Below are 13417 nucleotides of genomic sequence, written 5' to 3' on the forward strand. Positions count from 1 at the left end.
ACAGTTTCAGGCTTGATAAATCACATTGCAAATGCTAAATGATTATATTTGCATCTCCTTCTCGCAGTATTGTGCACTGCAAAAAGTCGGTGTTCAAAAACAAGAAAAAAAAATACAAAAATGAGGGGTATTTTATTTGAACTAAGCAAACTTATCTGCCAATAGAACAAGAAAATTTGGCTTGTCAAGACTTTCCAAAACAAGTCAAATTAGCTAACCTCAATTAACCCAAAAATACTCTAAAATAAGTATATTGTCACTAATAAAAAGTGCACTTTTCTTGGTAGAAAAAAATGTTTTTGCTCAATATGTTGAAAAATATTCTTAAATGAAGTAAATGCTATTGCTATTATCTTGACATAATGATATGCGCTCGGCATTACATTTCTTGAAACCAGCAAACTTATACTAAAAACTAATTTATTGTTCTTAATGGAAAGGCAACAAGGCAACCGCTTGTTACGCTCGGGGTTTCGTAGCCGTTCAGGCAAATCATATGGTCTAAAAATGCAATTTTCCATGGATAACATGACATCATCGCGCCAAGTGCGTGCTCTTTCAGTCAATTAGTGCGCATATATACAGCCCTGCCCCGACCCTAACATTTTTTGTTGTAATTTTGAGGAATTTACCTGAATGTGCATGAACTATTTTTGTTCAAAATTGTTTGAAATGTCAAATGTTTAAATATTAACTGTCAGTTTACTGTACTGTGCCAACTGTACTACTATATGAGTACGTGTTTTCTATTGTTTCATTGAAAATAAAACAGCAAAGTCTATTTGGCTGTCATCTGTTTTAATTATGAGACACAATTGTGTCAAAGTCATGATTTTTTTTTTCATGCTTGAAATAAGAAATTATTACTTTAAAAAAAGTAGTTTTATACTTGTGAGTGTTGATGACACAGCTTTGCAACAGTTGATATTCTAGTTTCAAGCATGTTTTACTCAATATAGGTCATCAAATCTCAGCAACAAGCTGTAATATCTTACTGAGATCATTTAGGACCAAAACACTTAAAACAAGTAAAACACTCTAACATAAAATCTGCTTAGTGAGAAGAATGATCTTATCAGACAGAAAATAAGCAAATATCACCCTTATTTGAGATATTTAATCTTACTGAGATTTCAGTTTTTGCAGTGTGGGTGTTATGATTACCAGCATACAATCTGCATATACATGAAGACAAACACACCAAATAGGATCTTGGTAGATCAGCTTTGTGTGCGCTATCAAGGTTGCAGCTGTCTTCATAGACGCAAACTTTAAGTAGATCAGGCCCAATGTCTCTTGGCGATGCGTTATTTATTTTCTGACCTGCCACTTTTCTCTCCAGGGTGCACACTCTGACTTTTCAGCCTCAGTTCAACTCCTCGCTGCTTCTACAGTGCAAAAACTGAAATCTAAGTAAGATTAAATATCTCAAATAAGGGTGGTATTTGCTTATTTTATGTCTGATAAGATAATTCTTCTCACTAAGCAGATTTTATGTTAGAGTGTTTTACTTGTTTTAAGGGTTTTGGTCCTAAATGATCTCAGTAAGATATTACAGCTTGTTGCTGAGATTTGATGACCTATATTGAGTAAAACATGCTTGAAACTAGAATATCAACTGTTGCAAAGCTGTGTCATCAACACTCACAAGAATAAAACTACTTTTTTAAAGTAATAATTTCTTATTTCAAGCATGAAAAAAAATCATGATTTTGACACAATTGTGTGTCATAATTAAAACGAATGACAACCAAATTTACTTTTATTTTCAATGAAACAATAGAAAACACGTACTCATATAGTAGTACAGTTGGCACAGTACAGTAAACGGACAGTTAATATTTAAACATTTCACATGTCACATTTCAAACTATTTGAACAGAAATAGTTCATGCACATTCAGATAAATTATTCAAAATTACAATAAAAAAACATTTGGCTGGGGGCCGGGCTGTATATATATATATATATATATATATATATATATATATATATATATATATATATATATATATATATATATATATATATATATATATATATATATATATATATATATATATATATATATATATATATTAGGGCTGCAAAAACTAATCGATTAAATCGATTAAAATTGATTATAAAAATAGTTGCCGATTAATTTAGTCATCGATTCGTTGGATCTATGCTATGCGCATGCGCAGAGGCTTTTTTTATTTTTTTTATAAATTTTATTTTATTTTATTTCATTTTTTTAAATAAACCTTTTAAAAAAAACTGCAACATGTACAAACAGCTGAGAAACAATAATCAAAATAAGTATGGTGCCAGTATGCTGTTTAAAAAAAATAATAATACTGGATAGGTTAGAAATGTAGTTTGTCTCTTTTATCCGATTATTAATCGATTAATCGAAGTAATAATCGACAGATTAATCGATTGTCAAATTAATCGTTAGTTGCGGCCCTAATATATATATATATATATATATATATATATATATATATATATATATATATATATATATATATATATATATATATATATATATATATATATATATTCCTCGCGCACTAATTGACTGAAAGAGCACGCACTTGGTGCGATGATGTCATGTTATCGATGGAAAAATGCATTTTTAGACCATATGATTTGCCTGAGCGGCTAGGAGACCCCGAGAGTAACAAGCGGTTGCCTTGTTGCCTTTCCATTAAGAACAATAAATTAGTTTTTAGTATAAGTTGGCTGGTTTCAAGAAATGTAATGCCGGGCGCATATCATTATGTCAAGATAATGGCACTAGCATTTACTTCATTTAAGAATATTTTTTAACATATTGAGCAAAAAGGTCTCTTTTTTTTTTCTATCAAGAAAAGTGCACTTGTTATTAGTGAGAATATACTTATTTTAAGGTATTTTTGGGTTCATTGAGGTTAGCTAATTTTACTTGTTTTGGAAAGTCTTGACAAGCCAAATTTTCTTGTTCTATTGGCAGATAATTTTGCTTAGTTCAAATAAAATACCCCTCATTTTTGTTGTTTTTTTTCTTCTTTTTGAACACTGACTTTTTGCAGTGTGTCTCTTGGCGATGCGTTATTTCTTTTCTGGCCTGCCACTTTTCTCTCCAGGGTGCACACTCTGACTTTCCAGCCTCAGTTCAACTGCTCGCTGCTTCTAATCACCTCTTTAGCTGCCATTTTTCTAGCCCGTCGCCGCATCCCCCCCCCGGAGTAACCAATCTCACTTAGTCCGCCTGCTGGGAGGGGTTCTTGCATATTTTTTTTTCCAGATTTTGTGTCCCTATACTCTTTGGCTTCCGGCACTTTATTGTCTCTCGTGTTCCACTTTTTGCATTGTCTGTGCCATCACAATTTGATCTCTGGCTGGCTTCTCTTGCCTCCCCGTGGGTTCGTCTTGAGTTCTACAGGCTCTCTCCTCGCTCTCGGTCCTGTTTTGCCTCAGCTGTTAGAACTTCTCTGCAAGAAGCGAGGAGTCAGATTGTGTCAGGAGTCCTCGAGGAGATGATGAGGATAAAACCGGTGAGATCCTCACACGGATCGTTTTTTTTGTCCGCCCACGCCCAAACCAACCCCCCACCCGCCCCCCACCCATGCTGCGTACTTTTCACTGAAAGCCATTTTTTATCTTCTTTAAGGTTTAACTTTTCATTTGGCCTCGCACACCTCTTAATCTTCGTCTCTAGTCTGTGTACTTAACCATTCGCTTCTTATTCCTCCTCATCATTCTTTTAATACATAAAACATTTGCTCAGCTCAACTGAACCTTTTCTTTTGCTCTTTGCCTACTTTAAGGACGTACACTTAATATTACGTTTATTCCTCACTCCTCTCCGGGTCATCTTTCTTCCGCAGCCCTCCTCCGTACTTTAACTCCTCTTAGAGGGGTTAAAGCTACTTTAAACCCCTCATACTTATTCGGACTTGAATAAAATCAGTCTGAGATATGTTTGTCCAAAGCAGCAATTCTCACACCTGCGTACACTAAATTGAAAAATCCCAAAACTTTTTTTAAATTGTGTTTTTTCTACATTATTTATAATGTATTCTCAGTAGTGCTCAAGTGGCCTTGAATTCCATGAAGTTTATTAGTAATGTGTCTTCTACTCTTATATATTTGTTATATATTTGTTTCTATTATTTTATTTATTTTGTTATTTAATATTCTTTGTTAGTCTTTGATTTGTTAATTGTAAGGCCTATTTTGTTTATTGTGTAATTCCTTTCTTTGTAATTATTTTTTCTAAGCAACAAAGAAAAAAATACCAATAGCAATCGCAATAATCCTATTATTTTATTGTATTTTCTGCTATTCATACTATTATTACTACTATTGTATTATTGTATTTATGTTGACTATTGTAATTATTATTCATAAAAAAATATTATTTCGTTTTTATTTATTTTTATTATTTTATTTATTTTGTTATTCAATTTTCTTTGTTAGTCTTTGATTTGTTAATTGTAAGGCCTATTTTTTTTATTGTGTAATTCCTTTCTTTGTAATTATTATTATTTTTTATTTTTTGCTCTAACAATTCCATCTAAGCAACAAAGAAAAAATACCAATAGCAATCGCAATAATCCTATTATTTTATTTAATTTTCTGCTATTTATACTATTAGTACTACTATTGTATTATTGTATTTATGTTGATTATTGTAATTATTATTCATAAAAAAATATTATTTCGGTTGTATTTATTTTTATTATTTTATTTATTTTGTTATTCAATATTCTTTGTTAGTCTTTGATTTGTTAATTGTAAGGCCTATTTTGTTTATTGTGTAATTCCTGTCTTTGTATTTTTTTTTTTCTCTAACAATTCCATCTAAGCAACAAAGAAAAAATAGCAATCAAAATAATCCTATTATTTTATTTTATTTTCTGCTATTTATACTATTATTACTACTATTGTATTGTTGTATTTATGTTGATTATTGTAATTATTATTCATAAACAAATATGATTTCATTTTTATTTATTTTTACTGCGAAGCCACGTTGTTGTAACACATGCAGAATGTGGTTTGGCATTGTCTTGCTGAAATAAGCAGGGGCGTCCATGAAAAAGATGTTGCTCCAAAACTGTATGTACCTTTCAACATTAATGGTGCCTTCACAGATGTGTAAGTTACCCATGCCTTGGGCACTAATACACCCCCATACCATCACAGATGCTGGCTTTTCAGCTTTGCGCCTATAACAGTCCAGATGGTTATTTTCCTCTTTGGTCCGGAGTTTCTAAAAAAATTTGAAATGTGGACTCGTCATACCGCAGAACACTTTTCCACTTTGCATCAGTCCATCTTAGATGAGCTCGGGCCCAGCGAAGCCGGCTGCATTTCTGGGTGTTGTTGATAAATGGCTTTTGCCATAGTAGAGTTTTAACTTGCACTTACAGATGTAGTGACCAACTGTAGTTACGTTTTTAGACCATATGATTTGCCTAAGCGGCTGACCCCGAGAGTAACAAGCGGTTGCCTTGTTGCCTTTCCATTAAGAGCAATAAATTAGTTTTTAGTATAAGTTTGCTGGTTCAAGAAATGTAATACCGAGCGCATATCATTGTGTCGATATAATGGTAATAGCATTTACTTCATTTAAGAATATTTTTCAACATATTGAGCAAAAAGGTCTCTTTTTTTTCAACGCACTTGTTATTAGTGAGAATATACCTTTTTTTAAAGGTATTTTTGGATTCATTGAAGTTAGCTAATTTTACTCGTTTTGGAAAGTCTTGACAAGCCAAATTTTCTTGTTCTATTGGCAGATAATTTTGCTTAGTTCAATTAAAATACCCCTCATTTTTGTATTTTTTTTTCTTGTTTTTGAACACTGACTTTTTGCAGTGCAAACATGGAACTGTATTCACAAAGTGCAATGCATGCTGGGTAGACCAGCAGGATCTTGTGATTCTGGCTTCCCAGCATGCCCTTTTTGGCACTTCCGTAAAAAGGGTTGTTGAATTGAATTGCTCGCTGTTGTTTAGTACCTTTAGTAGTACTAGTTATGGTGACAGCCAGGTGTCGTATTCATGTCCTCCTTAGCAAGTCATGTAAAGTTTGCTGTGCTTTGCAGGTCTGGTGGTGAGGGAAGCCAGTATAGAAATAACAAGACAGCAGGTGGAGGAGCTTTTTGGACCCGAAGATTACTGGTGTCAGTGTGTGGCCTGGAGCTCTGCCGGGACCACCAAGAGTCGCAAAGCGCACGTACGCATCGCATGTGAGTACAAACTCGATTTTTATACATCATTATTTGCAGTGTTGGGTTAGATCAGGGGTCGGCAACCCAAAATGTTGAAAGAGCCATATTGGACCAAAAATACAAAAACAAATCTGTCTGGAGCCGCAACAAATTAGAAGCCATATTACATACAGATAGTGTGTCATGAGATATACTGTAATATCTGTGATATTTGCATTAGTGGACTGTGTCTTTAAGGGTTTGGGAAGCACGCATGCGCGGGTGAGTTGGCGGAGAACTTGAGTGTGTGTGAGCGTGAGTTGTGGCTAACAGCAGCTCTTGTATGTGTGTGCGTTATCTTTTGGAACTACAAGGAGTTACCGCTTGTTAATAAAGCGATTGAGCATCGCATCCTCGTCCGTGTGACTCCTTCTCCACTGCGGGGCATTACATTGGTGTCAGAAGTGCTTCGATTTCAACCCGCTGCCGGCCGCATTGTGGAGCGAGGATGTTCGCCGACCGCAGCGCTCGAGTGAAGGTAGAGAGAGGAACTGGAGAGTGTGCGATTAACATGCCGGACGCAGTTTGCGCCGAGCACGGACGCCATGAAGCCAGCGTTTCGCGCCACATGGACAACAGTACCGCCATGACAGAGCGGCGTCATGACGCAGGAGCGCATGCGCCGCCGCCGCAGAATGTAAACAAACATGGCGGCGGCCATGAGTTTGTGTGGGAAGCATTGAGGACGCTGAAGTTTTCCGGGAAAGGAAGCTGGGAAGCTTATAAAATTCAGTTTGAGCTAGTGGCTAATAAAGCAGGCTGGACTGAGGAAGTGAAGGCAATACAGTTGGCTTTGTCACTGACGGAAGAAGCTGCGTCCTGTTTGCTCCTGCTGAACCCGGAAGAGAGACTTGATTACAGGGCGCTGGTTGCTGCACTGCAAAGGCGTTTTGGAGAGTTTGACTTGAGGGACTCTTTACGCTGTGAGTTTAAGCAACGTGTCAGACTACCGGGTGAGTCGCTTCGGTGCCTGGCTCATGGGATCGAGAGGCTGGGTCGGCGTGCGTATATCGGAATGCCGAACGCAATCCAAAACGAACTGATACGTGATCAATTCATCCAAGCACTTAAACCTGATGAACTGCGCTTGCGCGTCCAGCTCGCCCACCCCACATCCCTGGCAGATGCACTCGAACTTGCTATGGAGAGAGAGATCGCCACTGGGGCAGCACTTGAGACATTTTTCCGCCCAGTTTCGGCTGCATCGTTTACGCAGGAAGCGGAACAAAGACCGGCGTGGGTGGAGGAACTTGTATGTGCGCTGCAGACCCGCCCAACCCAGTATGAGGAAAAGAAGGATAGACGAGCGTGCACTGCTGTCTGCTGGGGGTGTGGACAACTTGGCCACCTGCTGCGGCGCTGTCCAAATAAGAAGGACCAGCAGGGAAACGGGAGAGGGTCTGTGTAGCCCGGACGACACGGACCCCTTTAGCCAGTTACCGGGAGCACCAGCCCTTGAGTGACGAGACTGTTGTGACTGTGGGCTGGACAGAAGTGGGGGACCCATGTCATGTTTTCGTGCAGATTGGGGGCATGGCCTGCACAGCCCTGGTTGATACTGGATCGTCAGCCACGATTGTGAGACCGGACGTTGTTCCAGCTGGAACCGTTTTAGAACCAAGTCTCACCAGATTAAAGACAGTGACAGGGGAAATAGCCCAGATGAAAGGCAGAGCGACTTTTATGTTCGTAATCGGAGGCTTGTCAGCGACATTTTCCGCTTGGGTGGCGGATGTGAGCGACCCATGTATACTTGGTCGAGACTTTTTGAAAGCCACAAGATGTGTAATAGACCTGGGGTCTGCGGTGCTCGTTTTGCCGAGTGGCCAGCGAGTAAAGCTGACCGCTCCTACTGAACGGACTGTGGCTGTGTCCGTCAACACCGCAGTCGCCAGTCCGACAACCTGGGAAGAGGCTGTCAGGCCCCCCATAGAGAGGGATGAGGCAATCAGGGAGCTCGCAGCCAAGAGGACAACATCCACCACGCAGCAGCCACCGGTAATGGGGGCAGAGTCCGCTCGCCCTGAAGAATCAAGTCCAAGGTGGGGGGCGACGTCATTCGGGCCGTCCACAACAGTAGCGCTAAACCAACAACGGCAAAATGAGGACCGAACAGTAGCGGTCCGCTCCATCTGGGAAAAGAACTGCGTCAGCCTCGAAGGGGAGCAGCGCGAGCAGCTGTGGCACGTGTTGTGGGACTTTAAGGACATTTTCGCCCTCAATGAAAATGAGGTGGGTCTCACCCATCTGGTTGAACACCACATCGACACTGGGGATGCGCGGCCAGTCAAGGTGCGCCCCCGTCGCCTTCCCATGATCCGGCAGGAGGCGGCTGATAGAGAGGTCCACGCCATGCTCGAGGCGGGAATCATAGAACCCTCTGACAGTCCGTGGGCGTCTGCCGTGGTCATGGTTCCCAGGAAGAACAGCACAAGACCGCGGTTCTGTGTGGATTACAGGCCGCTGAATAAGGTGACAAAAAAGGATTGTTACCCACTCCCGCGGGTTGATGAGACGTTGGACCTGGTCTCGGGGTCCTCGTGGTTCTCGTCGCTCGACCTGCGCAGTGGATACTGGCAGGTCCCACTCACCCCTGAGTCACGACAGAAGACAGCGTTCTGCACCACCAGGGGCCACTGGCAATTCAAGGTCATGAGCTTTGGGCTCTGCAACGCACCAGGGACATTTGAGCGACTGATGGACACAGTGCTCGCTAACATCCCCAGGCAAGAGTGCTTGGTCTACTTGGACGATGTCCTCGTCCATGGACGGTCCTTTCAGTCAGCCCTTGATTCCTTGAGGCTGGTACTGGAAAGGATTGCGGCAGCTGGACTGAAACTCCACCCAGAGAAGTGCCATTTCATGCGGCGGGAGGTGGAGTTTCTGGGCCATAAGGTGGACGGGAGCGGCATCAGCACGCTGGAGGAGAAGATCAGCGCTATCAGAGACTGGCCAATTCCGAAGGACCAAAAGCAGCTAAAAAGCTTCTTGGGACTTGCCTCATATTATCGGCGTTTTGTAAAGGGATTTTCCTGCAGTGGCGCCCCGTTGTTTAGCCTCCTTCAGAACGATCAGATGTTCGTGTGGACGCCGGACTGTCACAAGGCATTTTCTGGCCTCAAGAAGGCCCTCATAAATGCTCCTGTCCTCACTACTCCAGACCCAGCTAAACCTTTTGTGTTGGACACGGACGCCAGTAATGTTGGAATGGGCGCGGTGCTGTCGCAGGTGGGCCCAGAAGGTGAACGGGTGCTGGCTTACTTCAGCCGCACCTTCAACAAGAGTGAGCGGCGGTACTGTGTGACCAGACGTGAACTGTTAGCTGTTGTGTTGGCTGTACGCCATTTCAAGTACTACTTGTGTGGCGTGTCCTTCACCATCAGAACAGATCATGCAGCACTTCAATGGCTGATGTCGTTTCGTGAACCAGAGGGTCAGGTGGCGCGATGGCTGGAGGAGCTGCAGTCTTTCCACTTTAGTGTGTGTCATCGTGCTGGGGCGCAGCACGCCAATGCAGACGCTCTCTCTCGGCGGCCGTGTGCTATTGATGGCTGTAGCTACTGTGACCGGCGAGATGTCAGAGAGAAGGAGCTGCGCGGAGATGAGATCGCTGACGGGCCTTCATGCTGCACCTTGGAGACTGTGGACGCTGCAGAATGGGCGGCCAGGCAAGGGGAAGACAGCGATCTCAAACCAGTGCGGCAATGGGTCCAGAGTGGTAGGAGACCACCCTGGGATGGCGTGTTGGGGCTGTCAGTCGGCACCAAGGGCCTGTGGAGTAAGTTTGCTGTGCTGCGCATCAGGGACGACGTACTGCAGCGTGCGTGGAAGGAGCCGGCCACCGGGGAGGAGAGATGGCAGGTGGTGGTACCGAAGACTCTGAGGGACGCAGTGCTGAAGGCGTGTCATGGGGGCACGGGCTCAGGGCATTTTGGCAGCACAAAGACGCTCCGTCGGTTGCGCCAAGGGTTCTACTGGGGTCAGCACCGGCGGGACGTGGAGGACTTCTGTCGGCGCTGTGATGAGTGTGCAGCCTACAAGGGACCCCAGGACCGGTCACACGCACCGCTTCAGCAGCAAGGGGTTGGAGCACCCATGGAGAGAGTAGCTGTGGACATTATGGGCCCTTTTCCCGTAACAGACAGAGGAAACAAGTATGTGCTTTGCGCGATGGATTATTTTACTAAGTGGCCGGAGGCGTACGCACTGCCGAACCAAGAAGCGGAGACAGTGGCTGATGCCTTACTGGAAGGCATGTTCAGTCGCTTTGGAACGGCAGATATCCTCCACAGCGACCAGGGCAGGAATTTTGAATCCAGGGTTTTTGCTGCCCTGTGTGAAAGACTGGACATGCAAAAGACACGCACGACTCCCTTGCATCCGCAAAGTGATGGACTAGTGGAGCGGTTTAACCGCACCATGCAGCAGCAGCTAGCCATCCTCACCGCCAACCATCAGCATGACTGGGACCGGCATATTCCACTAGTGCTGATGGCATACCGTTCCGCGGTTCAAAGTTCCACAAGCTGCACCCCTGCCCTACTGATGTTGGGTCGGGAGATCCGGACACCTGCTGAGTTGGCGTTTGGGAGACCACCAGGCAGCACCGAGGATCGGCCGGGACTGGAGTACGCTCGGAAGTTGCAGGATCGGATGGAAGCGGCACATTCCTTTGCACGAGACCAGTTGGGGAAGGCTGGTTTGAGGCAAAGGAGGAACCATGACATGCGGAGCAAGGGCCGGGACTTTACGCCTGACGAGCTGGTCTGGGTGTACACACCAAAAAGGAAAAAAGGACGTTGCCCCAAGTTGGACAGTCATTGGGACGGTCCGTGTAGGGTGCTTGAGAGGGTGGGGGAAGTAGTCTATAGAGTTGCAGTGCCCCCTAAGGGACGAAAAGTTGTCCTGCATAGAGACCGTTTGGCACCCTACAGGGGCAGAGAAGTTCCTCAGTTTGAGAGGGCGCCTGCCTCACCAGATGGCAATGGACAGTTAGTGGATCAAAGTTCCCCATATTCCACCATTGTTGTCCCTGTTCAGCCGCTAGTGCCACGTGTTGATGGACCTGAGTCAGAACAGGACCGGCCACAAAGACAGAGGCGTAGACCGCCGAGGTTCAGGGATTTTCTTGTTGACCCCTCGGGGCGAGGGGCTTCATAAAGGGGGAGGCAGTGTAATATCTGTGATATTTGCATTAGTGGACTGTGTCTTTAAGGGTTTGGGAAGCACGCATGCGCGGGTGAGTTGGCGGAGAACTTGAGTGTGTGTGAGCGTGAGTTGTGGCTAACAGCAGCTCTTGTATGTGTGTGCGTTATCTTTTGGAACTACAAGGAGTTACCGCTTGTTAATAAAGCGATTGAGCATCGCATCCTCGTCCGTGTGACTCCTTCTCCACTGCGGGGCATTACAATACATTGAATTGAGATGACTTAAAGGACACTAAATGAGCTCAAATATAGCTACAAATGAGGCATAATGCCCCAAATGTACATATAGCTAGCATGTTAGCATCGATTAGCTTGCAGTCATGCAGTGACCAAATATGTTTGATTAGCACTCCACACAAGTCAATAACACCAACAAAACTCACCTTTGTGTATTCACGCACAACATTGAATTGAGATGACTTAAAGGACACTAAATGAGCTCAAATATAGCTACAAATGAGGCATAATGCCCCAAATGTACATATAGCTAGCATGTTAGCATCGATTAGCTTGCAGTCATGCAGTGACCAAATATGTTTGATTAGCACTCCACACAAGTCAATAACACCAACAAAACTCACCTTTGTGTATTCACGCACAACGTTAAAAGTTTGGTGGACAAAATGAGACAGAAAAAGAAGTGGCATAAAACACGTCCTAGGAAGTCGGAGAAAGTTATACATTGTAAACAAACTAAGGTGAGTTCAAGGACCGCCAAAATTAGTAGGACAAAACGGCGCTCGCCAAATACTCGAATCAGTGAAGCATGTTTACTACAAACAGTGTGCTTTATAACAATTAGGGAGGTTTGTGTCATGTTTGTCCTCCTACAGAAACCATATTAGAACAAAAAAATTATTTTTTTTCCCCTCATCTTTTTCCATTTTTCATACATTTTTGAAAAAGCTTCAGAGAGCCACTAGGGCGGCGCTAAAGAGCCGCATGCGGCTCTAGAGCCGCGGGTTGCCGACCCCTGGGTTAGATACTGAAAGCCAGTAACTAGTTACAGTTACTAGTTACTTTATTTCAAAAGTAACTCAGTGACTAACTCAGTTACTTACACCGAAAAGTAATGCGTTACTGTGAAAAGTAACTATTTAGTTACTTGTTTTTTTTTATTTTATTTTAAGGCTCCCATTAATGCCCTTTTAGCCTTCATTTCAGTACTGTTATTGCACTGGAGAATAATACAATCTGTTGACCAACTTGACATGCATTTGCATCACTGAACTTTGCTAATGCCTGGTTCACACCAACGGCGCTTGCCGCGCTTTAAAGCGGCGAGCAAAGCGCCGTCATTTTTGTCAATTTTTCCACGAATATCCCGATCTCCGAAGTAATGTTATGCTTTGATACGCTCTGATACAAATTAGTTGCCACTTTGGGGGGACGAATTACCGTTCCTCACGATTTGATGCCGCTTTGATCCCGCTTTGATACGCTTTAAATCACGCATTGATACGTTTTATTACGCTTTATTGAACTTTATTATGCTTTGATGCGATCCTGACGCTTTAAATCAGGCTCTGGCACGATTATCAAGCTCTGTTGTGCATTGGAATTAATGTGTGATGAACATTATGAACATTAATTTGTGATATAAATGTGATATTGTTATGTAATTATGTGCAATTTGGAAGATGCTGTGATTATTATTTTGTGAATTTGATGAATAAATTGCGTGCGCACACATAATATAATAAAAAAGAGACATATGATAAACAAATAAGTAAAAAAAAATGTGGAAAAACTCAGTATACTAAGTTTTCCCCACATTTTTTTAGATGTATCTATTTATTTGATTTATCTTTTTGTTTTATTATATACAGGATAAAACACATATGTAATAAAAAAGACAAATATGATAAACAAATAAGTTAAAAAAAATGTGAAAAACTCAGTATACTGTTTTCCACACATTTTTTATATTCATTTATTTTTTCAATTTCTCTTTTTTTTCCGTTAT

At 42.4% G+C, this 13417-nt stretch overlaps 1 protein-coding gene across 1 annotated transcript in view; it reads left to right on the top strand.

Annotated features, from left to right (window-relative positions):
- The window catches only part of unc5ca (unc-5 netrin receptor Ca), a 625472-nt gene that overhangs the window by 347925 nt on the left and 264130 nt on the right, over positions 1-13417 (top strand). The window contains exon 4 of the mRNA XM_062025826.1: positions 6080-6223. Within this exon, the coding sequence (XP_061881810.1) occupies positions 6080-6223 (144 nt within the window). The remainder of the gene's footprint in view (positions 1-6079; positions 6224-13417) is intronic.

The sequence above is a fragment of the Entelurus aequoreus genome, linkage group LG17, assembly GCF_033978785.1.
Source record: "Entelurus aequoreus isolate RoL-2023_Sb linkage group LG17, RoL_Eaeq_v1.1, whole genome shotgun sequence".
Lineage (NCBI taxonomy): Eukaryota > Metazoa > Chordata > Actinopteri > Syngnathiformes > Syngnathidae > Entelurus > Entelurus aequoreus.